General features: G+C 39.1%; 3 protein-coding genes across 5 annotated transcripts; 1 reads left to right on the forward strand and 2 right to left on the reverse strand.

The window, feature by feature from the left end:
- Window positions 1-1748: 1748 nt before the first annotated feature.
- On the reverse strand, window positions 1749-18411 carry LOC132974407 (long-chain-fatty-acid--CoA ligase ACSBG2-like). 3 transcript variants are annotated; one of them, XM_061038460.1, is made up of 18 exons: window positions 17032-18411; window positions 16728-16807; window positions 16432-16633; window positions 15919-15979; window positions 15519-15588; window positions 15236-15390; window positions 12007-12245; window positions 11066-11154; window positions 9765-9885; window positions 9581-9661; window positions 9310-9459; window positions 9003-9170; window positions 8606-8787; window positions 7328-7561; window positions 5903-6120; window positions 4961-5100; window positions 4629-4872; window positions 1749-2680 (listed from the first exon to the last, which is right to left on the reverse strand). In XM_061038460.1, exons 5-18 carry the CDS (start codon window positions 15581-15583, stop codon window positions 2595-2597), a joined length of 2172 nt encoding a protein of 723 aa, XP_060894443.1. In that variant the 5' UTR covers window positions 15584-15588; window positions 15919-15979; window positions 16432-16633; window positions 16728-16807; window positions 17032-18411; the 3' UTR covers window positions 1749-2594. The 3 variants fall into 3 exon arrangements, with proteins under 3 accessions (XP_060894443.1, XP_060894441.1, XP_060894442.1); XM_061038458.1 differs by lacking the exon at window positions 15919-15979; XM_061038459.1 differs by lacking the exons at window positions 15919-15979; window positions 16728-16807.
- Window positions 18412-18556: 145 nt separating this feature from the next.
- Window positions 18557-21016, reverse strand: hint2 (histidine triad nucleotide binding protein 2). Its single transcript, XM_061038461.1, has 5 exons — window positions 20857-21016; window positions 20479-20616; window positions 20247-20351; window positions 19030-19102; window positions 18557-18904 (listed from the first exon to the last, which is right to left on the reverse strand). Exons 1-5 carry the CDS (start codon window positions 20941-20943, stop codon window positions 18813-18815), a joined length of 495 nt encoding a protein of 164 aa, XP_060894444.1. The 5' UTR covers window positions 20944-21016; the 3' UTR covers window positions 18557-18812.
- A 691-nt stretch (window positions 21017-21707) lies between these two features.
- Window positions 21708-24326, forward strand: mrps30 (mitochondrial ribosomal protein S30). Its single transcript, XM_061038462.1, has 5 exons — window positions 21708-22338; window positions 22497-22642; window positions 22836-22941; window positions 23102-23278; window positions 23816-24326. Exons 1-5 carry the CDS (start codon window positions 21732-21734, stop codon window positions 24073-24075), a joined length of 1296 nt encoding a protein of 431 aa, XP_060894445.1. The 5' UTR covers window positions 21708-21731; the 3' UTR covers window positions 24076-24326.
- Window positions 24327-25861: the final 1535 nt, after the last annotated feature.

Consider the following 25861-nt stretch of genomic DNA (forward strand, 5'->3'; position numbering starts at 1 on the left):
TAAATGTGAACATGCTTTCCTGTTGATCCTAAAAAAGCACAATAATTATAGATGCTTTTCGCCTGACTTGAACCTTGACTCCACAGAAAAGTGAAAGATAATATATGGAACAAAGGTCGTGTTCAGAGAAGACTTTGTTGATGTCCCAGATGATGCATGCAGGATCTTATCACCAACATCATCATCATCAAACATTGTCAGATGTCAGAAAGCCTGTGGTTAAGTTACAGCACAAAAACCCAACCCTATTCAAACATTTTAAGTACTTCAAGAATGCTGACTGATGAGATCTGTTAGATATTTGTGTGTTACCTCTGGCTGAACTGAGGGGACGTTGCATCGAATCCCGTCGTCACTCCGTCTGATAAAAGTGCTCTGAAATGAGCAGCATCATAACCGGTTGTCCAAGTGTACATCTGATTAATGTAAAGACCTTTGGAAGGCAGAGACACATTGAGGAAGTTAACACTATTATCCTTCAGGTTTGCTTCTTAGCTATTCCCTCAGGCTTGTTACACATAATGTCTGAATTTTGTATAATACCAACGGCTGCCCACTTTCTAAATTCATCTAACTGGATCTTTTATGGTAAGGATGTTGTCAATAAGTAAACGGTTAAACTTAAGGCTGCAGAATATTTTTTTTAGCTTTTTAACAGTAACTTTATACAGAGTCATAGGTGATCAGCTCATGGAAAAAAAATATATTTTTGAAGGTCCAGGAAGCATTGAGCTTAAAAATGATTTTTGCACCATGTCAGATGATAACAAAACACACTGAAACTAGGAAATACATTATAGTTCTCCTGTGTTTTATGTGCAAAGTTCAATATTCGCACCAGCCGTAACTTCAAAAATATAAAACAAAAGGCCCAAAAAATTGAGTTATAGTTGTCTTTGTATTCAATGAGGTATATTTCATTGTATTCATACTTTAAATTGTGAAATTGGACTTACTGCTTCGTTTTGTGTCCTTAAAGTATTAGGTTATGAAAAAGTATTAAGTTAAGAATATTTATATGTTTCCAACTCTACTATGCTTTTATTGAAGTAATGGAAAATGAAAAACACAGTTAAGAGTATCAAAAATTTGTATAAATAAGACTTACAGGTAATTGGCTAAATCTGTGCTAGCAGCTCATTGAGGCTGCATAAGCTAATTTACTTTACTTACTCCTTTCCATTCCCTGTGGGACGTATGAACTTCAATGAGCTCCCTCCTGTACTTTTATTGGTAACATGTCTTCTACTCCTCATGACAGGTTAATCTTTTTAGAGCTCCTGTGTCACAGTTTTACACCAGGTGGTTCTTGGCCTCCCAGGTTTCCTTTTGCCTTTTGGTTTCCATCGACTCTTGTGACCCTGTCCTGTTCCATTCACTGTTTACAAGCTAACACCTAGCATTGTCATGCTAATATGCAATTTAACAGATATCATGTGTACGATGCTCATCCAAGCTAGGCTTATTAACATGCTAAATAACGCTAATAAACCATAGACTTTCTGCGCTGAATCACGTCTGGAGAAGCAGATCCTCCTGCAGGAGATTCCAGCAACTCTTTTTAAAACAAATTATAAAATGTTTGCACGTTTAACCATTAGGTATTATTTTTTTAAAATATGGCCAAAAATTAGCCGATTCCTGCTTCTCTAGAGAGAAAAAGGACTTGCTGTCTTTTTGTTTTGGCACCATGCTCATCATCTATCCTATTTTATGTATGTTTTATTGAAAACATTAACCACAAAAACAACATGAATAATTTCTTTATTAATCCAAATCACTCTTTTTATTGTCAATCATGGAACATCTCATTGGATAATAAGCATCTTTCTGTTAACTGTACACGGAGAAGCATAAGTTGTGCTTTACAAGTTGCACAGTCTTGGTACTGCACTTATTCAGATCATTTTGGTCGTATTCTCTTTACATTAGCAAACACTCATTCAAACATTACATTCAATAATTAAATGGCAATGTCTGAATATTAATAAGTTTAGGATCGTCTTTCGTACACAACATGAGGCTGGAGATCGGGAATGAATGCTGTAAAATCCTTTAAATACAACATTGTGTTGTGCAGTCAAAAGGAAAATAAATACATAATGCTGCTTCACAGAGAATATGCACATTATTATGACCTTAAAAAACTCCACAACAGTAAACTATGTTTCCCAGAACTTGCCTTAAAAACTGTAAAAATGTACTTATGTGAATAATAATAACTGACACAATCAAGTGTTTCCAACCTGTGTGTTCTGGACACTTCACCTGTATACGACATTAAATAAAGTGGCAAGATATTGGCTCTGATTGAGTTGTTTTATTTACCCAATGTGCTTTACTGCTGTGGTGGAGTATGAACATTTCACAGCTTAAATACCGATTTGAGACAGACAACAGAAACGTGTCATATTGAAACAAAGCATTTAATACAACACAATCAGAATCATTATTTTTTTTTTTTAGTTTGCACTTTTAACATCCCGGTGAAAAATGATTTTATACACTTTTCAAAATGACACCTAGACAACAAAGAGTGTTTATAAACCTGCAGTCAACTTCCTGATAGCCGTCTCTCTTAAGTGCAGCACAGTTTATTGTTTCGCCTCCGGATACATTTCGTCTATTGTCTCCTGGTACATCTTCACAACAATGGGCCTCCTCAGCTTCATAGTGGGTCCTGCACAAACGTAAGGCAACAAAAAAAAAGGATATTCAAGTTAATCGAATGCTGAATATTGGCACATTTTTGATCCACTGCAGCTTTAAAAACATTTCAGAGGTAGTATTTCAATCAGTCAGGAATGTTGTCAGGTATGTACATGACGGGTCTGACGATGACGATGGGGGAAATTAGTGCATGAGTCACAAGAGCATTTAAGGAGGAGCACTCTCATTATAACTGGACATGCATGTTGTCGCTTTCTACCTGTGGATTACATATCTGTCTGTGAATGTTGTCATACTCAAGTTTATTTGAGTTAAAGTTGATTTAAATAGCACAATTAAAACAACCTCAGTAGACCAAAGTGCTGTACAACATGTAACTATAACATGTGGTGTTTAAAATGGGTCCAAATTTGAAACATCGGAGAGAGTTATCTACCCTGCTCCCTTCTCCCTAGAGTCAATATGCACACATGTTGCTCTGTCACGGACACTGAAGCTTCAGTGTTTAGCCAGCTCTGCATCAGTTTTGAAACCTCTCTTCGTTCTAACCTCTCTCCAGTCTTCCAAAGCATCTCTAACTTTCCTCCGAGTTTTACCATGTTTTTGGTCGATGAGCTTATTAGAAAAATGCCAAGGCGTTTTAGGTCGGGTAGAATCAGTTATATCTGATCCAGTTCGCTTGCCCGCGTTCATCGTTGGAACCCCTTTGGTTGGCTGACATGGTGCACATCCTGTCTGTCTCAGACCGACACCATCTATCACCTACCTGCGATGCAGTTTTGAATTCTCTCTCTCTCCTGAATATAACAGCAACTGAAGCTCCAGTTCTGACTGGGAACATGTGACCCCAACAACCCTTTGACGACCGGGGTTGTTAACAGCTCTAGGCGATACTAGGTCAACACCTCAGCTAATGACTCTTATGTGACCATCCCTGATCATTAACATGCTAATGATCAAGAAAGGCTTGAATTTCTGCTCCGCCCTCCAGTTAGTTTAGAACTGAAGAAGCTTTGATCCAAGCGCACTGGGTGTGTGTTAACCGCAGTGCTCAAACTGGAGCGTGTTGGTGTGACCGCTCAGACAAACAAGAAGATGCCAACCCATGTTACGTTTTACAAACCAGTAATACAATCTTGAACTGGGTCCAGAAGTGGTGACAGGTGTGGGACGATCAAACAGGTCAGGTACCTAGTCCGAAGGCTTGAGGCTACATTCTAGACCAGTTGTAAACGCAGCAGGTACGACTGATCCCAACACAATAAAGAGGATTACAATAATACAAACAACAAGTCAAAGAGCTGTCAAAAATCCAACCGAGATTCTTGACAGAAGGGCGACTAACACAGGATCAGGGGCCAAAAACACTGATAATGCCATCCTGGAGTTCAGATTAACCAAATACCATGATGTCAGATTTGTAGCTTTTCTTTTTTTTTACTAGGCTAATGAAAGTAAATTATCAGTCTATTTCCATGATGTTAACCTCCTGTGTTTTTACTCATGTATATTAACATTTTATTTTCCGATCAAATAAACAAAAACATGTAATATACAGTATGTATCAATACAGTAAGCAATACCGCAATGTCAAAAAACTCTGTCGCAAATAAAATTCCTGCATACAAAATCTTTCACGTATGTGAATCACTACTTTGTTAAGCAATAAATGGATCAAGCTGAAATTATTTGTTATGCTAATGGTCCCTTTCAATATTCATGTTGGTAAATGTAGAGCTGCTTATAATTACTTCACATACTTCCAGTTTGTTATATTCTATCATAATATATACTCAATTATTAGTTAGTAATTATTGTTTTTAATTATCTAACTATGAAAAAAGCTGTTCAATGAACGTACACATGAAAAATTGCCCCCCCAATGTTGTCCTTATATAAAGTAGCATTACAGTTAATCATGAGCGGAAAGTAAGAGGACCTAAAACTTCTTAACTCACCAAGTTCTCCTCCTACGATAGAGAAGTCTTGCTCCAGTATGACAAACTTCTGGACCCGCTGGGCGTTGGAAGTTGCTTTGGCATTGACGCGCTCAATACCCTCCTGAATGGCTGTGTAGATCGCTGGCTCCTTATTGGCTATGATCTCGGACACCTTTGTCGCTTTGACGTCATTCTGCTTGCAGAAGTCCAAAGCCTCGGGGCTCAGCTCGTCTGTGGGCTCACCGTTCTCGTTTAGGACACACTGAGGAAACAGAAAAGTGTCATTGCTGTGTTTGTTTCATGTATTGAGGAGCGAAGGATGCTGTGTGAAGGATCCGAGGTTGGTTTACTTTGAGCGTGATCAACATGGAGAGGAACTTGAGCCTGTCACCCAGCAGCATGGCGTTGCTGATGATGGGAACCTCGGCTTTCAGTGCGTCTTCAATAGGTACAGGAGGGATGTTCTCTCCACCCGCCGTGATGATCAGCTCTGTGAAATTGGACAGGTTACTTTTAAAAGTGTCACTTGTTTGTAACTTTTCTATTATGACTTAGCTTATGGTTTTAGAACAAGTATTGCACAGTGTTATTTCCCTTGAGTATATACAGAATGGCAAATGTTACTTTTAACCCAGCAGTAAATAGATGTTCAGTTATCATCAACCCATAACTCCTAAGGCCAACGTTCTAATACTAAAAATAATCTACTGCTGTACATCATGCTATGAGTCATGCATTCATCTTCAATGAGTAAAAGGAAAGAAGTCTTTTCAGAAAAACATTTCAATAGTAACCTTTTACCTTTGTCTTGTGCTTTGCACACAGTGACAAACACTTTCATAAGGGTATCAAGATAAGATATACTTTATTGTCCCCAAAGGGGCTGCAGTTACAATAAATTAAAAGGTACATAAATAGAGATCATACAAAACATGTAACAATTCCAAATATACATAAAAAGAACTTCCTACAGCAGTGATATATTGACAAAATTGCACGGCCCCTTGGCACTTCCTAAAAAATAACACTGAGGCGTTGTAAGATGTTCAGTAAGAAAGAACAACAAAAGGAAGTGGAGCTCAGCCAAATTAGGCCAGACATGAATGACTTTTAATGCAGGATTGTTGATAACAAATGAATAAGATTCATATCTTTGTTCAGACCACAAAAAGATACTACGTCCATTCTGAATCATTGTTTCATACTTAAAATGCTCCAAAATAATTAAAGTTGTGCATTTTTTCAATCTAAATAGTCCCAATTTAGATTTTTTTATTAAAACTGCAGCTCACCCTTGATCCTTCCTGTGATGTAGAGGAATTCTTTCTGGTCGTGTCTCCCAAGATCTCCAGAGTGCAGCCAGCCGTCCTCATCAAGCGCCTCTGCAGTTTTGTCCGGCATGTTCAGGTAGCCCATGAAGACGTGCCGACCCCAGAAACAGATCTCTCCACTCTCTTCCATTTCGTGATTGACTAGTTTCGTTTTGCAGCCTGGGATTGCCTTTCCACAGCTGGAGAGGAAAAAATAGTCAACCACATGTTCATAAAGACTTTGCAGCCTGATTCAAAAGTTGAAACTACAATTAGACCCCTGATTTACATTAAAGTGCTACACAATTAGAAAATATTAGCTTACCATGAAAAACAGTTCAAAAAGTTATGCATATAACAGATTACTCCTGCGATATCCTCTTTGCTGCTTTTGACATCTTAACAAATATAATTTTTGCTAGAAATCTATTAAAGAACATTCCAACAGCTATTACATCAAAATCTCTCGTCTTGAATGAAAAACTGAACCTATAGAGCGTTTCAAAACTGTTTAAGAAACAATGTATGGAAACAAATGGCAAGACTAACAAAGATAAAATGTTTGAAGAATGTGGACTACAACTCAGACACTTGTATTTGATTGGGAAGATATTTGGAACTCTACTTTGTTCGATTGCACCATGAGTACAAAACTGTGAAAATAATGTGTATGTACACGTAAAAAACTAAAACCAATGTCCTTTTACAAAGAGCATATCAACAACAAAACACAGATAGTGGTAGTGTTTGTAATGTGAATGAGCTGTTGAAGATTTAACATACTTCCTCATTCTTAACGCTAATATGTCTGTAATACTTTTTATACTTACTTACACAAGTGTAAGAATGGTACATGACTACTACGAGCGTCATTAGGAGGGGATGATACTTTCAATCTAGTTGCACAACAATCTTTTTTCTTTAATTTTAGAGATGTTAAATGAGGTTGAAAACTTATTTTAATCGACTTTAATTGTCCAACTGATGCTGTATTGAGTGTTTAATATTCATTGTAGTAATGAATACTAAACACTCAATACATATTTGGGGTATTATAACTCTTCACTCACCTCTCTGCCTCTCAGTACGTTTATGATATCACGGTGAATATTGGGTTTTGACTTGTCTCTTTGCTATGTGAGCATATGATGTATAATGACACATTTACAAAGCATGGTCTCGCTGTTGTTTCACGTGCAGTGGTTGATTCCCTATACATTTTTCATTATCACACTTTGCCCGAACTCAGGCAACATCATTTGGGGAAAAAAAATGCTTAACATTTAAGGAATTTCACTTTTCAAAATGGATTGAGAGGAAAAGAACACGTCTATAGAGTATTGTGTAGTAAATCCATAACAAGAACATAAATACAGTTGACATGGTCATTAATGATTTGCTGCGGACCTTGTGATGTGGTATTGGTGGTTCAAGGAGAGGGTTTGTGGGCCAGTGCATTCACTCATGCCGTAGAGCTCCAACAGAGGGATGTTCAGGCTCAGGAAGAACTCCAAGGTATCTTTAGTGATGGGGGCAGCGCCTGTGAGGCAGAGTTTGCAGCGGTCTAAGCCCAGTGCAGCACGCACCTTTTTGAACACCAGAGCATTAGCCAACGTGAATCCCCACGGCACCAGATTCTCCCTGTAAAACAAACCATAGTGTAGCAGCATTAATCAGTGATATATAGCCTACTCTAAGAAACCAGTAAGAAAATAAAAGCAAAACAAGTCACGTGGCTCCCTCAGCGCCAATTTCAAGAAATTGAGAGAAAACTTTGAGATATCAAAGTCAAAACTCTGATATTTGACATGCAATTTTGTCGCTGTCTGCTGTTTCTTCCTGGTGCATGACAAAATATGTACAGAACAATGATGTAACCTCAACTTTACTTAATGTTTTGGCCTCACTTGCCCGTTTTAGTTCGCTCATTTGCTGCCTTGGTGAGCAGGGTAAACAATTAACCTGCTTTTAGCACAAGAATCATTTACGCTTTGTACTGACCTTCTTACTGTTTTATCTGTCAGTTAAATGTATCTTTTTGTTGAGCAGAAGGGGCAGGACTTCAATGCTGCAACTCCACCAGCGCAGACTCTGGTTTTATATTCATTTGACTTGCATTTTTTATTTTCTACCTTGACCCATTTTCCATATTTTAAAATGGAGTAGATTAGCGCTTTTGACCAATACTGCAGCCAGTCAGCAGGGGGAACTCTAATTATGTTGGCTTCACTCCTTAAGTGATGTTGTCCATGCTTTAGACAGTCTATAGTCAGCACCTGTCGCAGGGGTATTTAGGTTTCACTTCTGTGCAACAGGAGGAGGTGGAGAGGCGTTGTCCTTGTCCATTTAAAGAATGGTTGCATCAAAGAAGTTTTTCTTAGCGCATTTAACATAGCCGTAGAATGGTTGTTTGTTCAATTATCCCAAACAAATTATGAATGCTTTTTTGGAATATTCACTTCATGATGACATCCTTGTGGATTAGATTGTAGATGTGATTGGGCTAAAAGTACGCCAGTGTCTTAGGAAGTCTTGTCTTAGGCTCGATTGTGTTCCAGTGAGTATATAAGTGAGTTTAACGTTTTCATACAGAGGTTTTTAAGGTGCTTTTTTCATGAAAGTATTTATGTGTAATATCAACACTGGATAGGTATTGTTATAAAAAAAATCAAACATGTGTCTCACCCATTCATTATGCTGTAGTTGTACTGCAGGCCTATGGATTTGGCCCAACTTGCCACATTCCTCCTCATCGGGGATGCTTTGGCCCCCACAGCTTTCATCTTCTCCTGCATCTTCTCCCACACACGAGGAACCCCAAGGAAACAAGTTGGACGAGCCTCTTTCATCGTGTTTACTAAGGAGCCCTGGAAACATGAAAGGGGATTATGGAAAATAAAAGAAACTTTTGTTACAAATTCCACGCTTGCCCAATTCCTTTTTGTAAAGCACTGTGTTATGTGAGTTTAGAAAAGTTCTCTTGAAAATAAAGATGATTCATTTTCTTCTTCTTTTTTTTATTAATATTATTATCAGTAGTAGTAGTAGTAGTAGATGTAGTATAAAACAGAAACAGCCTTACTTTGAGGGCATCTGGGTCTGCAAAGTAGGTAGTGGTGGCGAAGCTAATAGCCAGCCAAATGTCAATTATCTGGGCGGCCACATGGCTGAGTGGCAGGTAACTGATCGTTACTTCTTCAGCGTAGTTTATATTAAATGTGACAGCTGCTTGATTGCTTGTCCATGTCAGCTGCATTAAAGAAAGGGTGAGAGGAGAAATGGCAAATTGTGAAGATAATTGTAATCCGTAGTCCTTAGAGGACAACAATCTAAAGTAAATACATGTGTGTCTTATAAGCTAATGTGAGTGTGTGGTTTGGATCACTTACATTGTCATGGCTCAACATGACTGCTTTAGGGTTGCCAGTGGTTCCAGAGGTATAGATGAGAGAGCAGCACTCGTTTGGCTTAAGACTTTTAATAATATCATCCAGTTTCTTATCTGGCTCATCCTCTCCCAGCTTCATAAACTCTTCCCACTACAGAAATACAGAAATTGTGTTAAAAAAAAAAAAAAAAACTGTAACTGTATGATCACAAACAGTCTACTAACCCATGTGACTAATCTGCTCAATCAATATGTTTGCTGAGTGAACGTACTGTATACAGGAATGGTGCCTTCTGCTGTGGCTCGCCGTTATACATGACAATAGCTTTCAGGTGAGGCAGTTGATCTTTAACCTGTCAGGAAAGACACATTAAACTCAAGTCATGGTAGCTGAGATTTTTTTGTGAATAATGTTATGACAGACACACTCGGGGCCAGTGCTGCAAAGCTCCTGACCTGCAGGATTTTATCGAGCTGTTTCTGGTTTTCCACGACCAGGATGTTGGCCTCACAGCTGGCAGCCACGTAGTGACAAGCCTCTGGGGAGTTGGTGGTGTAAATTCCAGATGTCAGGCCCCTGCAGGACAGAGTGGACAAAACCTTATTTGAGTGCATAGTGTGAAGGTTTTATTTCAAAAATGCAAACAACTACACACAATTTATTCCTTCCATTTGTCTGTTTGTCAGCAAGATTATGGAAAAACTATTCCCCCATTTTCAGGGAACTCATTTGAAGCGTGCATCTAATTTTGAGTTGCATTAAACTAACACACAATTTGGGCTGGTGTGAGAACGCCGCAGGGTATTCTCCGGAGAATTCACCTCAAGCCAATAGGAAGGTTGGTGACGTTTCTACACTTTTACTGCTGCAAGGTGCATAGACTGTATGCATGCGACCACTATGATCTCCGTGCACGTAATTAAACGGCTGCGTATTCAAGGCCGTTTCTGCAGTGTGCTGAACCCCAGGGCAGCATTTGCAGGCATTAAAAATAGTAATATAGAAACAATAAATATTTTTACTGACAGTTTTGTTTGAGTTTGTAGGTCATATAGAGACATCATTGTTACTTAGTCTCTTTCATAACAATCTAAAAACTCCTCACAGGAGCTTTAGGTATGGAACCCTATAAGTGTTTAGTTGCTTTCAAATGTGTCTCCTAAACTCTCATCTTAGAAGTGTACAACAAAAGGGATTTGCCTTTGCCTGATTAAAATAGGCTGTATTTATAGTAAGAACAGAAGAAATGCAACAAATTTGAATACAACTGAAATGTGGTCATGACTAAACAACAACGTTATTTGTTTTTCACACAATCATAAAAAGCATTTTATCCTTCAAAAAAAACATCTTTAAAAAACAAAAAAATGACAGTTTAAAACAACCTAAGAGCTAAATTAGTTCCTGTTTCAATACAATTTTACATTTTTTAATCCTTGTGCATATTTGAATAGAACTACACAAGTTCACTGTCAATTCTATTTTTTGCTGGGTATTTTGACAATCCTAATATACTATTTTGCTTTGTCCACAGTTAGATAGAGAGCAAAGAAGAATGGTCAAATCAAACTCCCCCATCATGGCTTCTTGAGACCGCCCAAACAAGTGTGGGCAGAGACACAGAGAGGCACTGTGAGATAAGCATGGGCAGATGTATTTGTCAGTATCAGGTGAAACGAGGCTGAGGCATCTCAAGTACAAAAAAGAGGAATGTCAAATAGTCTGAGCTGGCTCAGATCCTTGAATGTGGTCTTACCCGGCCAAGATGCCAGCGATGTCTGCAATGAACCACTCAGGGGAGTTGAAACCCAAAATCCCCACACCATGGTATCGCTTCAAGCCCAACTGCAAAAAAAGAAAAGATGTTGTTGTTTTTTTAGAGAGCATGTATCTTTAATGACACAACAGCAGAGTGACTCGGTTACTATTGACCTACATCTTGCCTCAAAAGTCACTCCAGCTCATGAGACATAAAAATGCCTGTGAAACAGGAGACGTAACACAAGCTGTGAATTTCACGCACCCAAGTGTTAGTTTACAGCAGCAAAGGTGATTTACAGAGAGAGGGAACATACTGAGGTACTGTTTACAAACCTGGTCTCAGAAACACAGCAGGTTTTTTATTAATAGTCGACTAGTTTGACTCTTTTATGGCAAAATAGAAGATGTGTTTTTACAGGCTGAAAGGGGAGATTCATGCTGAAGTCCAGATAGAAAAAAACCCCAAAAAGACCCTAAAGCAAGCTAAAAGTAAAGCTTGCTTGAATCTGGAAAACTATCATTTAGAAAGACAGATTAAATATGTGCTGATACTTTGGTATTGAAATATAAAATAAGATTACCTTGGTAATTTTTACAAACGTTTTTTAATGACTTAAAACTGCCTCTGTGTTAGAGTTCAGCAGATATATATAATTATCAATACATAGCTTACATTCAGTAAAACTGAAGGACTGCAGTGTGAAAAAAAGGCACTAATTCCTACAATACAGTACGAAAAGAGATATGAACACCTTTAAATTGCAGCTTAAAGCCTGCTGTAACATTAAAGTCAATGTTTGATTCAAATTCCAATGTGCTGCAGTCGACATACCAAATCATTGCCTAAACATTCCCTGATTGCACTAAAGTAATAGTATAGTTTCTGGTTAATGAATGCAAAAAAGTCATTCAAAAAAAAAGTCTTAAAACACAAACCTTGATGAAACTTTTTGCTGCTGCCCGGCACTGCCCATAGTACTGCTTCCATGTCACCTTCACCCATTGACCCTCTTTTTTGAAAGCGTAGGCTGGATGGTCCCCGTACGTATCCACTGTCTTCTTGAACATCTGATGGATGGTGATGGGAGTCTCCGAGCCAGGTCCAGAGGCCTCTAGCCTCAGCTTGACCCCCTTCTCTCTGCTGGTGCTCCATAGCTCATCAGCTGGAGCCAGATCTGCTTCCCCAAAAAATGGCCACAGAGGATCTTTAGGGGTCGTTGTTGGACAACAGGGGCAGCCATAACCTGCCATTTAAAGAAAATCCAAAAACACCTGCACTACACTAAGGCACAGCGTGGCTTTCCCTTTAGAAGAAGAGTCTGATGTAAGAGAGGACTGCAGACATCTCTTGACTATGACCTGGTAAGCTCTGCGTTCTCAGTGCAACATGATTTGCAGGTTGTGCATGAAGAGGGGAAGGCTATGCCGATACCTGAGACTAAACAGGAAGCAATAGAAATGCTATGCCTACCTACCAATCTGGTTTAGCTAGAAAAAGGAGAATAGGTTGGATACATCACAGCAGAGTTGGGTTACTGGATTAAAAGCATGAAAGAACACAAACGATAATGCTGCAATTGTTCTCCAATTATTCACAGTATCCTGCCTTTTAACATTTTCTTTATCTTCTCTTCTCATCGTCTCCTCTCTCCTAGAGACTGACATGTAACTCCAGAACGGCACAAACCATTTTTCTTTTTCCATCCTTCTGCTTTAATTGGTGTTTGCTTAGATATTTAAAAGGTTCTGTTTAATTTCGCCGTCAGTGTCGAACAAAACTGCCATAAGCTCTCAACACTTAAAGCCCTCGAGCGTTGTATCTTTTGTTACAGCTCTCGGACCTCAGGTGCATTCTTCTCTTCAAAGCGCCGCTTGTGACTGTAACTGCTTAGCTCAAAGGACTAATGAATTTAATAATATTATAACTTCATTCTGCTTTTATAACAACCTCACAGAAAGGTCAAGACTGTCTGTGATGCACAAGGTCCTCAGATCTTGGTGCATCATTTGATACGGAGAATCGTGTGATTTCTACAAATCAGTCTCTTTACTGCATCTGCCTGCATCACCTTGAGGCTTTTCAGCTGCATTCTTTGACTTGGTTACGATCGTTTTTTGTGCATAACCTGTTAACCATCTTTCTCTCCTCAGTATTATCATTATTATTATTATTATTTTGACAGGGACAGTGTACAGCCACTTATACACTAATATGTTGCGTTGTTTTGCATTGGTATGTGCCTCTCTGTTTACATTTGGATTTGTTCTTCTATTGATTCTAGTTGAAGGAGCTGAATGTTTTTGCAGCACTTTGAGTCCAAGACAAACAATAAAGTGAATCGCATCGTATTTTATCGTAATCTACACAACAATACAATGCAAGTCAAATGAATATAAAGCCAATAGCAATGAATAGGCTAAGAGCATTACACAATAAAAACTACACAATACATAACTGCTATATACAGCAGCACCAAGTTCCTCCACACTGGCATCAACCATACAATATTAATCCATTAATATGCTACAAAAAAAGCTGTAACATCAAATATCTCCAAAGCAAGTGCAACACATCAACAATACCATAATAAACACCAATACACTGCAACATTATCAAACAGAGCTCATGAAACTTCCTGTGTTAAAGTGTGATGAGTGCATGATCGAGTTGATTCATGTTCCCTACTTTATTTTCCGAGGTATCTTATCCAGGACACTTTGTGTTTTGCGCGACACACTGACATATTTCCCCACAAAAGGCAGATTTGTTGAGAGCCCTTTAGACTTTAAGAATTAAATGTCAAAAACAATGTGGCCCCTGCGGACATCTCGTAACATTTGTTTGGCTGAACAAGCCAGAGATTGTTCTCAGATTAACTGTTTAAGGATGGAAAGATAAGGCAGTGTTGTTGTTGTTCTGTGTTGATTTATCTTATCATGGGATTTTCCTGGCCTAAATGATTACATCTGTTGGCGTCGTTTTGAGGTTAAACCATCTTCAGCTTCTCCAGAATGTTGCTGTAGACGATGTGAGTGCAGATGATATCACACTAGGACTGGTTTGTCAATAAGTACCTAATGTTTCTAGAAGCACAGAGTGGAGACAGAAGTATTAAAATAGTCTCTCTAACTTATTCTTAATGGGGAAATATCCCCAAAGTGACTCTTTTGTACAATTCTACAATTCACTTAGCAGACACTTTTATCCAAAGCGACGTACATCAGAGAGTAAGTACAACACAAGCAAGGATCTAGAACAATGTCAGTAAGAGTAAACGATCAGCTTTGAGTCCGATTGGACACACAGGTGCTGACAGGAAGTGACCAGAGGCAAAGCACAACATTGACGGCAGTTCTTGAGAGCACAAACACAATCAAGTCTGAAATGTAAACTTCTATTTTTATTTTTAATAATTATATTCCCGTCCCCTGTTTTCTGGAGCTGCTGTAATGCACAAATGTCCCCCACGGGCATCAATAAAGTTTATCTTTATCTTTATCTTTATCTTTAAAGGAAGCTTGCTAAAGTGGAAAAACCTGACACAAAATGCCAAGAATGAATAGCACCTTAAATATGTGCTCCACACTCAACTTATATGATCGCTTTCACTATTCACATTTAGATGGTCTTTCGTAATATTTGTAATTTTTATACAAGTGTGTAGATTAAATAAACAGGGAAAGTCTCATGTAAACTTTAGATTTGGTGTATGGATGCTAATACAGCTGCTTTAGACCTTTAAGAAGGGAATGAATGGGGTGCATGGTAGCCTAGCACATATCTCAGATGTCCCATGTACTATGTCCTATAAATAAAGGCATACATAAATAAAAAAACAAACCTGAAGCAAAGAGGTAAATGGCTGTATTGTCCATTTAAAATCCTTATTTTAAAGGCGGCATAGGCCTATTTTCTTTCATCACACAATCAGATTAAAATGTATACATTGCCAGACTGTTCCATTTGAATTGTTTACAGAGGTTTGAAGAGACAAAACACTGCAGAATTCCAAATTCAGAAAAAGTTAGAATTTGAGGGGAAACCTTTTTCATGTCTCTTAGATTTCACAATGAATGAGATTTAGTAACGCACGAGGACCTGGGAAGGTATTGCTCCTCGCAACTTTGTTGTAGTTTTTCAAACCACATACACTCAGATCATTACCTGAAAGTTCCTCCGCAGCTCCATTCTCGTGAGTTCCAGAGTTACTGGGAGGATGAGACTCCTTGCTCTCTGAGTCTGACGCTGCACTGAGCTCCACACATGGGACATTTCCATTGAGGATGCAAGAGTCCTTTGAGGAGTTTTTGGTAAGGACCCTTTGAAAAGCCATTAAGAAAGGAGAACAGAAATCCAAATGATGGAAAATATATCTTAAAATCAATTGGTCCTGATTGTACAGTACATAAGAACATAACAACATTGAAAATAGCCAAGCTTTGCATACCTCTCAGGATTACCATTCATGACTGCCACGCCGTTGCTTTTCATTGAATCTTCTTTGACACTCATTATGTCTTTGGAAAAACAGAGGAACATAGATTGGATGTGAAGTCAAACTAGCGGATGTCCTTTCACTGATCTATTATGAAACCAATTATTTATACGACACTGACAGTCATGAGGGTCACTGCAACAGGTCACAGCCAATAAAGCTAGTAGACAAACACACACACACACACACACACACACACACACACACACACACACACACACACACACACACACACCAGTGGTCCAAATGTCAAAACATTTAATACTGTGCCAGAAAGAATTGGGACAGCTGCATGCTTTTACTCTTGATGATCATCTCAAAATGTAAGAACTAGTGAGACAAATAATCTCACATAGAGGCAGAAAGTGAGCACAGAACTCATCTGTCGTCGATCACTCTCTGGTTTGAATAAGCTAAAAAAAAAAAAATAGACATGGGTCAAGGTTTTCACTCTTGTCCTGGAGAGAGAGAAATAATGACATCTAGTGTGAATAATTTGCAACAGTTATTATTCAGATGCCAAGACTTATTAATCGCACGTTGTGATTTCATGTTCAAAAGCAACCACAAGTTATTAATCATCTGGACAAATATACGTAGAGAAAATAATGGCATATTCATCAACACTTAACATGAGTGATTTGTAAAAACAAAATAAAGATAAATAAAGTTCTGTCTTATATTCTTTAGGTTTTTTAATTTAACCACAGTTCATACATCTTACTAAACTACAGTGAAGTAACCTCAAGATGTAACCAAAAGACCTTCACTCTGGATTATGTAATGATTCATTTAGTTACCCAAACTTCACACAAATACATTTACGCCTCATTAAAGACTTGGATTTAATCAAAGAACTAGTTACCTTTGAAATAAACGTGTAAAAGTCCAATCCTCTGGTAAAGATGATAATTTAAAAACACCTACAGTCCCATGGAGAGGATCCACAGTGGTTACAGATGTGTAGTGTCAGTGTGTTTAGATAAAGTCCATCCGGAGACAACTCACACCTGCAGCTGTTTGTTTAGCCTTTTAACTACAGGAGGGCTTACAGAAAGACCCTGTCCCTGTTTACCAAACATTCAAGTGGAAAAGCCGTCGCACATCAAACCGGGGCTATATACTTCTCTCTAAAACTGTGTTTGTCTCACACATATTTACCTAACACCCCTGGAGGTTATTGACTTCTGTCAACATGTCAAGAGCTTCAAAACTTTCCAGGAAGATGGCTTTGTCTCGCTCTTAAAAGATTCAACATTGACATTCATTTATTGTGTACGGCCACTAAAAAACGACCAAATAAATAACTTTAACTTGTTTAGCGTTTTCTTTGTTCAAATCAAAATACTACACATGCATTCCTCTTAGAAATTAAAGGAATCTACAGACATCCTATGCAAATCTTTCTACACCACAAACACTTTTCTTTAAGGATAATAAAAAAGCATGCTGAAATGATAGCTACCTGCTCTGTGCTGCTGTTTGGCATGTACTTGACAGCTCCAGTCAAGTGCTCGTCTGCAGCCCCCCTGGTAGAAGATTTCAGCCTATAGGGGACTTTTATGAGTACATACTGACGTCCCCTCTGACACTCAAACAGTCTGCAGCCACTTTGTTCATATAAATGATATGATTATTATATTTAACAGGATGAAGACAGAAAGATCCTATGAAGCTGGAGTAGGTTTTATTGATACATGTTTATTTGCACATTAGATTATTAAGACAGAAATGATCATATATGCAAGACGAGGCCTGTCAGAGAGATAATGATAACACCAGATAAGTTCTCGCAGGTTCATGAGGATGACACTTTGACCCATAAAACAAGTTACTCAATAGTTGGACCAAAATTGTGCAACTTTGACTTTTCAACCAGATTTACACATCAGGAAACATGTGATAACATATCGCTTAAACAAATGAAATATATCGATATTGTGTTGGGATAAAGAATCTCAAAGGTTTTTGTGTTCTTGATCCAAATCAAAGTATTTACAGTGACATCAAGTGCAGAAGGAGGAGGCTTATTTTAGTGGGGGTTATTTTGCAGGTGCACCTCATGAAAGCAGTTTTAAATGAGCAAAAATCGAACATATTCTTTTGACGCATGATTAATAACACAGGATTTTTTTTTTCCACGGAGCTGCACACGTCGTTCGTTTTTTTTTAGGTAAATACAGGAGAAAGTTCAAATCCACCCTCTTGTCCTCAAATAGCACACAGTTACCTTCCTCACAGGCACCCTGGCCACTGAATCATACCACCCAGTCACACCACGTCTGTCCTGACTCCGACCCGCACTTAAACTCCGCAGGGGGTGGTGAATGATTACAGAGGAGATCCATCAGTGCCATTAATGCTTAAACAAATATTAGAAGGACTTGTAAATATATAATGTGCCTTAAAACAGGGTTCCCACTGCAAACATTATGGCACTATCTGAAAAATGTTCTGCTTTTTAACTTGAGAAAAACAGCTTTATATGGAGCAATAAAAAAATGTATCTTTAGAAATAAAATACATGTTCAGGTTTGCCACTGCGTAACATTAAGAAGCAGAAGAGTCCAGACCACAATAATTATTCAAGCCTTGAACTCATGTTTCCTTGGGGTCTTGAACTTTTGACCTTTACCACCAACAGCACATCCAGATTACGTCGACTAGTTGAAGAAATGGGAAAGCAAGAGTTGTTGTTTTTTCCACTGAGACTTGGGGTTGTGATAACAGCGGTCTATGCTTGCAAATGCAGAGTTAAAGCTGTGTTAGATATTCAGTTATCAGGAAACATTTCTGAGAATGTGTGTACTTCATGAAGACAACTTCAAGTGATCGCTCCAAAGGTAAAACACTGATATATAAGATCCTCATTTTGCATTGACCCTAAAATGAGGATACAGTCCAAAATACTGATTAAACCTAAATGTATTCTAAAATATTTTGCAATTGGAAATCGTTATATATAATGTGCTGATAAAAACAAAAACAGGTTGAATTTTCAGTCTTCAATATAGGATTTTTTTGTTTATTGTAATAATCAGGGGTATCAAACATAATGTCTTTACATTTGTTTTTACATTTCGATCAACGTATTTACTCGTCACATTATGATCACTGAAGAGAGCATCAGCCCAACAAACGGGATTACGTTCTCAATCCTAAAAAAAATGTCAAGATTGCTGGATTAAAAAGATAAATGAGCATGAAAAAAGACAGAAGACATATCAACAGATATGTATATGTATATTATCCAGGTGGCCACGTCATCTGTCTGCCTCCCAGGATGTGAAGGTGAAGATGGTAGACAGACTGAGCTCCGTGTTTCCCATCGTTGATCACTGTGCAGAGGACAGAAAAAAACAAAAGAGAACTCAATGTGCAAGTAAACAGACGATCTGTATTTCCACATAAATCTCAACAGCATAACACACATCACTTGTATCTACAAAATTAAATAACTTACCCACTCTGTACCCTTCACTTAGAGATTCTTGCTTTGCCACATTTTTAGCGACAATCAACAAATGCCCCAAGAGCTGAAATTGACACACACACAAAAAGATGATATTTTAGCTGGTGACGAATTGTTTGAAAAGTCAAAAGCTGCTACACTTTAATATTTGATTTAGTCTGTGTTCATGAATGAAAATAACAATACAAAACTCAAGACACTTGAGCTTATAAAGACAAACTCAAATATAATTCAATCCCTTAAAAAAAAGAGTACAAAATCAGCTGCATGGGGGTTTTAAGTCCTAACTAGTGATGAAGTTGTTGAAGGGAGACTCTTCATCTGCAGAGTGTAACATGTCCTGAAGGCTGCACTCTGAGACAGTGACGGCAAACAGACTTTCTGCACACAACAACTGGTCCTGCAGGGGTCTGAACCTGCAGGGGTCTGAACCTGCGGGTAAGCTGGGAGGAGTTTACATGTCCCACCAGTGTTTGCTTGAGGATTTTTAAGTTTGCAGGTACACATTACAATATGATCACCTGAAGTACGTTGACATACCTGTCCACATACTGTATGTTTGTCTACGTCTGGTCTGGGGCTATGTTCTCTATGGTTTGAGCTAGGTCCCTTAGAGTAAGGAAACAATTATAGGAATTAACTGGGGAAAAGTTAAAGCAGCTTAAATTCATTACATTTTGGACTATGGTGTGACTGCAACAACCCTTTACTGATCATTAAAAATGAGTCTTTCCAGGGTTTGATGTGAGGACTAAACCTGTCCTGCACAGAGGACTGAGATGGACCCCAGCAAGGGTTAGGATGATTCTTTATTTACACAGGGTCATTACATTATTTATGGTTACATTATTTAAGAAAATGTGTCACTTCAAGGACTATCACTAAAAAAAAGTCCTAAATGTAGCACAGTAGTTTTTTTTTTTTATACAAAATAATATTTTACCAGTTAAATCGTAAATTTAAACCTTTACACCTGGAAACCCTTTAAACCGTATTGTCCAAGTATCAAACACCAACGTCTAATTCTACAAATCAGCATGTAGCTGAATCAAACTCCTGCATCCAGTTAAAAACAAAAACAGAAAAACAAAGTAGACACTCTTCTCCGCACTGCTTTGGCTGTTTTAACATCTGATTGATGCAAATGTGTTATTTTTATAAGATCAATGGCATTTCTATTGAATGCAAAAATGGACGGACAAACTTACTTCAGCATCATCATCTTTGGCCTCACTTATTCTGGGAATAGGGACCTTGGGAATAACCAGGAAATGAACAGGGGCCTGTGGGCTGATGTCTCTGAATGCCAAACACTGAAACACACACAAAAACATAATTTACAGATGAATGAGGGTTGAATGTCTTTATCTATATCTGAACACGTTTGTGTTCATTTATCTCATGAGATAACCCCAACATGTTTTGAAGACGCTTGTTTACCTTCTCATCTTCATAAATGATGTCAGCAGGGATGCTTTTGTCAATCACTTTGGAGAAGATGGTTGCAGCTGGGGAGCCATATTTCTTGCTGGCCTCCTCTGCCAGCCTCACCTCGTCACTTCTGGTGCACAGTTGTCTCTGTGTGGGTCAAACACACGGACGGCACTGAGGTCAATAACAGCCTGGGACTGATAGCGACAACATATTAAAACAACTTTAATGAGGGGCACAATGAACCAAACCTCTTGGTGGTGGTGGGGCACACCAGGTTTCCCAAAGCCACCACCAAGGCTGGTAGGAAACTTGTTGTCAAATTGGTCAGCTGCAGCAATCGCAAAGAAAATGTTTATGAGAATGAGATGGTTTATTTTAAGATACCTCGACTCGACAAACATGGTGTATACGGCTGAGGTGAGAAACTCTGGTCCCGATGAAGTGCGTCCGCAATATGTGACGAAAATGCATACCTAGTAGTAAGGTTACTAGATATTATAAACCATAATAAACCAAGTCTAATGTCGGGTTTTGACAGCACACACGAGCTGAGCTACAGACGCGAAAACTCTGCACTGTATGTTAATGTTGCCTTCAATGACATCCGTTTTTTACGATGCCAGTCTTGAATTATGCATACAACATGACGTGTCCTGTAATCTTCAAAAGAAAGAAGACACCACTGAGATAAATTAAGTCGTTGATCTATCAGATAAAAATGTAAATTATGTTTTTCGTTCACAATGTTGATAACACACGCAAAAGTCAAACTAAACTGTGTTGCAAACTGAAATATACACGGAAATACTGGTCATAGCTTTAACTTTGCTGCCCTTCAGATGTAATATATGACGTTATTGTTCATCTTCTTTGAATTTTACAAACGACAGTCCACATCTAAGTTCATTAAGTCTAGTTGGCTTCCATGAATCTCCAAATTTACGACGTTTAAAATTGTGGTCCAAAGGAGTCATGTAGGGTCGCTTCAAGAGCCGCAACGTTCTCCGATGCTAATAATTTATTCAAGAATTAGCGTTAAGAAAATCATGTACAATGGCTTTAAACTTAAATAAAATAGCGTTGTTTTTTTTGTAAGTCAGTTCTAAACATAATTACAGATTTTTTTGACGACTGAAACGTTTTCAAATATAATGCGTTTCCGTATTTATTTGTTTTTGCAACAGGGGGCGCTGTCGTGAAAGCCTGCTAGTTCATATGTCAGCGGAAATTAAGCACAATTTTGAAGTCACAGAAGAAACATGGCGGCCTGCACACGACTGTCCTTGCTGTTCCCAAAGAGCTTGCCTGCTTTTAGAAACAAAAAGCTCGTCCACACGGAAGCAGCGCTCAGTGAGACAGTCTACCCCCCAAACGTCGCTTCTCTCACGGCTAAAAGCAAATCTGCGCGCCGGCGACAGGTTGAGGAGCAAGTGAAGAAGATCACCGCCTCCACAGTGCAGGAGAAACTCTCCCTCCTCACTCGCATCCAGCGTAAGAAATTTGTCGTTTACCCTCAGACTTTTGCACGCAACGCAGACAAATGGTACCAGCACTTTACCAAAACCGCATTTATCCCGGGTCTGCCCGAGAAGTTTATCCTAACCCCGGAGGAGACTGCGGGGGAGGACAGCTCGGGGTCAGCCGCAGGTCAGACCTCGGTGCCGGGGATTGGAGATGATGTGTTCGCGGACATCCGCACCTTGGTGACCCGGGTGATTTTACAGGAGCACTGGCACTTAAAGAAGCGCAGACCTTTCCTGTACAGACAGCAGGAGCAGGTGGTTGGACCTGTTCTGAGAAGCCTTGCGAGTGGACTCACCTACAGCCTGGTCAAATACAACCCCCTGTTACTCCTCTCCAGTCTGGGTATGCATGAGTTCTATGACAGCTGATCAATGCTCAGACTTTCGTTACTAGCTTTTGTAAAACTACATTTAAAGTAGTATTGAAATTGGTGCACCAGTCAAGCTTTTTTTATTTATTTATCACATGCTAAGACTTTTTGTGCTCTGCTTCTCTGTCAGATATTGATCCAAAGGTACACTTTTACTGGAGGAGAGGAGAGAGAATCATACCTAAAGGGCACAGAAAAGGCCGACTAGAGCCAACCAGGTTCCAAATTGATGACCAACCAAACACTCAGATTAGGATTACTCAGCAGCTTCCACAGGTATGTGGCTTGTTTCAATTAAAACAGAAAAGACACCCAAGGATGTAAAAGACATAAAAAAAATTACACATGACAGTCTTTCACATTATAGACTGTATATATATATATATATATATATATATATAAGTGATGGTTTCAGTTAAATATAATATGTTTTTGTGTAATTCTTATCACTTTCTTTTTATTCTCTTAGTTTGTCCCACTGGAGGCGTCTTACACGGCTGAAGTTCCAGAGGTCACATTAGCTCCTAACGTGATGCCTCTGTTCAGGAGACAGTACGACAACAATATATTTACAGGTAACGCAACTACAGGCAACATATTGCATCGTCTTGGTCTTATTTCACCCCGTTACAACACCATCAGAGTTTAAATGAAAGTGTACGATTCTGTAATCACTTCATGTAATCATGTGTTCTCTGTCAGTATAAAACACCACCCTCTTGATTTCTTAAACAGGTTCCAAGCTGCCAGATCCGGCATGCTACGGTCACACCCAGTTCCACCTGGTACCAGACCGGTACCACAGAGACCGGATGGCGAGACAGAAGCAGTCTGATCAGGTGGAGGTCTTTCTCAGAGCCAATGGACTCGCCAGCCTCTTTGCCTGGACCGGAGCTCAGGCCATGTACCAGGGTGAGATACCAACACACACATCTCTGACTAAAGAAGAGCCTAATACAAATAAGTAATACATATTTATTTGAATAAAGTAGTATCAGATTTAAGTTGTTTCTCTAAACAGAGGGCAGAACCCCAACTCTGTCGTATATGTCTTTAAAATACGAGTTGAAATGCAACTTCAGCACATGAAGACATACTCTGAATAAATAATCACAATATATGAGATACAAGTTTTAAATTGACATGAAAAAAACATGGCTATTCTCTTTGATTAATATTGTTAATTTCTGATTAAAACTCACTAATATACAATAAATAAATAAATCCAGATGATCTGTGTGATTTAAATTGCAAGAAAAAAGGAAATTCTGTTGCAGTAAAGTTACAAATGAACTGGAGAAAAACTTAGAAGATAGTGTTGATCTCCTCGTTTCTCTGACCAAGCTGTAATGTAGCAGAAGAGTGCAGTATCAGGTAGTGTCCTATTATCAAATTAAGGCGTGTATGTCAACATAGTTTAAAGTCATTCTTCCCTCTCGCCCGCTGTAGGTTTCTGGAACAACGAGGACGTCACCAGGCCCTTCGTGTCGCAGGCTGTGATCACCGATGGACAGTTCTTCTCCTTCTTCTGCTACCAGCTGAACACATTGGCCCTCTCTGTGGAGGCCGACACTAACAACCCCAGGAAAAACCTTCTGTGGGGCACCGAGAGCCTGCGACTGTATGAGAGTGTGCAGGACGGAGAGGTGGTGGGACTGAACGACGGCGTCATAAAACTTCTCATTCAGTTCCTGATGAATCAGCCGTAGGCGTTTATCAGATTTCCTGTCTTTTCTTCTTGCCTTCGAGTCGGGTGTTCTCCAAGGAATTTACAGATGCTGGAAATAAAAGAAAGGAGAGGAGAACTGTCAAAATGTAAAGTATGTAATGTTCATAAAAGCAGTTCGATCTGTGTTAAGCAATGTACGACTGAACAATGAACCAGAAAATAGTGCTGACATATGCTCACAGTGCAGATTATAATGATGCATAAATAAAATAATGCTTTTCAAATAAAGAATGTGTTTCATTGTTATTCTTTAAAACTGAACAATAGGTGCACTGGTGGCCCATCAGAGATATTCACTGCTGTCCATATTTCAATCACTTTTTTTTTTTAACTACAGAGACTCTTCCCCAACAACTTGTTCTGTGAATGCTGTGTGCATGAAATTTGAATATTGCACATACAGTATACAGGGGTGCAAACTTGTCACCTTTCGGCGAAATTCGCCGTTTTGGATCCAATGTTGCCATACTTGATGACTGTATTATGATGCTCTCTCAGACTCTTGCCCTGAAAGCTACTTGCATAGTGACTGCCCTTCACATCAGCCCTTAGTAGAACATGGTAAGCCCTGTTCTGCAAATTCATCCCATTTATAAAAAGGGACTGAAGGTTGGGAGCACGTGTGTTTCATGTTTCACTGAAGCTTTATCAAAAAGTTAGAACAGAACATAGATATCGACAAGCAATTGTGTTTTTCTTATTGTTTGCACCGCTTCTTTTGCCTGAATGCTAAAAGTCGTTTGTAAATTCACATTTTAAAGCTGATATTTAAAAAAATAAAATAAAATCTTCCTGGGGGAGCATGCCCCGGACCCCCCTAGGTGGTTTGGATCCATGTCACCTTTTTCATCCCTGATCAGTTTGCACCCCTGAGTATAATAACAGCACATGGAAATAGTGTGTCACTTGATGTGACACACTATTTCCATGTGCCAGTGTTGCCTAAGCTGTTAGCCTGAAGCTAATATCACAGGTCTTGTCGTATCAGACGGTGTCTAACTCACCCAGATGTATGTGAATTAAATCATTTGATGCACAACTGCATTTGCCTTTGACTTGACATAAAGATGGACGTTAAATGTCTCCCTCCATTGGTAGCATAAAAGTGAAGCCAAAAGACCCTTGTGGAGGACCCTAACCACTGACTGTATATATAGTATCTTTTTACACAGTAAACAGTATACATGCTAAACACAGCGCTGACATAAGTCTGCACAGGAGGGATCGGCTAGTGGAGCCTTATTGAGGTTTTCCCTCAGAGATGAACTTCGCCTCTTTAAGACTTCAGACTTGATTCGGTTTCAATGTTTTGGACTAATCTCCAACCTTTTTTTATTTGGAATTTTTGGCACGTTATCATTATGATCCTCCTGAATGTAATTCCCTCCCATCATGTGGAGTAACCTTCCACATCTGATGCACGAGCAGCTGCACTCTAAAGATGACACCAGTGTCGAGCACATGACCTGCAGGCCGCAGCTACAGTCCAGGCTGGCTCAATAGGCACTAAAGGCGGTTGCCTAGGGTTCAGTAGGTGTGCTGCCTCAAATGCTTCTCTTCTGCTTGACTCCCCTTCTCTGTCTCGCTCAACCAAATGAGTGACTTTTGTCCACCTGTCCAAATTAAGGGGTAAGGGTGAGACAAACAGGGATCATTTGAGACCAGACTCATTCAGTTCAGCCTGTATTGTCAACGCAGGCTGTGTCCTTCTTAGGACAGGTCCACGGAAGGATCCTACTGTAGGCTACCTCCGAAATGAGGCACAG

Source organism: Labrus mixtus, chromosome 5, assembly GCF_963584025.1.
Source record: "Labrus mixtus chromosome 5, fLabMix1.1, whole genome shotgun sequence".
Lineage (NCBI taxonomy): Eukaryota > Metazoa > Chordata > Actinopteri > Labriformes > Labridae > Labrus > Labrus mixtus.

What these genes read in the sequence shown, in the direction of transcription:
- LOC132974407 (XM_061038459.1), bottom strand. Translation starts at nt 15,583, where the DNA reads ATGAGTGTCAAAGAAGATTCAATGAAAAGCAACGGCGTGGCAGTCATG. An exon ending in ATCGCTGGCATCTTGGCCGG is followed by an intron (nt 9,886 to 11,065) that starts GTAAGACCACAT and finishes TCTGTCCTGCAG; the next exon opens with GGGCCTGACATCTGGAATTT. An exon ending in TATCGTAGGAGGAGAACTTG is followed by an intron (nt 2,681 to 4,628) that starts GTGAGTTAAGAA and finishes ACGTTTGTGCAG; the next exon opens with GACCCACTATGAAGCTGAGG.
- hint2 (XM_061038461.1), bottom strand. Translation starts at nt 20,943, where the DNA reads ATGCATTTTCGTCACATATTGCGGACGCACTTCATCGGGACCAGAGTT. An exon ending in ACCATGTTTGTCGAGTCGAG is followed by an intron (nt 20,617 to 20,856) that starts GTATCTTAAAAT and finishes TGACCCACACAG; the next exon opens with AGACAACTGTGCACCAGAAG. An exon ending in CCAAAGATGATGATGCTGAA is followed by an intron (nt 19,103 to 20,246) that starts GTAAGTTTGTCC and finishes TGTCAATTTCAG; the next exon opens with CTCTTGGGGCATTTGTTGAT.
- mrps30 (XM_061038462.1), top strand. Translation starts at nt 21,732, where the DNA reads ATGGCGGCCTGCACACGACTGTCCTTGCTGTTCCCAAAGAGCTTGCCT. An exon ending in GTTACTCCTCTCCAGTCTGG is followed by an intron (nt 22,339 to 22,496) that starts GTATGCATGAGT and finishes CTTCTCTGTCAG; the next exon opens with ATATTGATCCAAAGGTACAC. An exon ending in AGCTCAGGCCATGTACCAGG is followed by an intron (nt 23,279 to 23,815) that starts GTGAGATACCAA and finishes CGCCCGCTGTAG; the next exon opens with GTTTCTGGAACAACGAGGAC.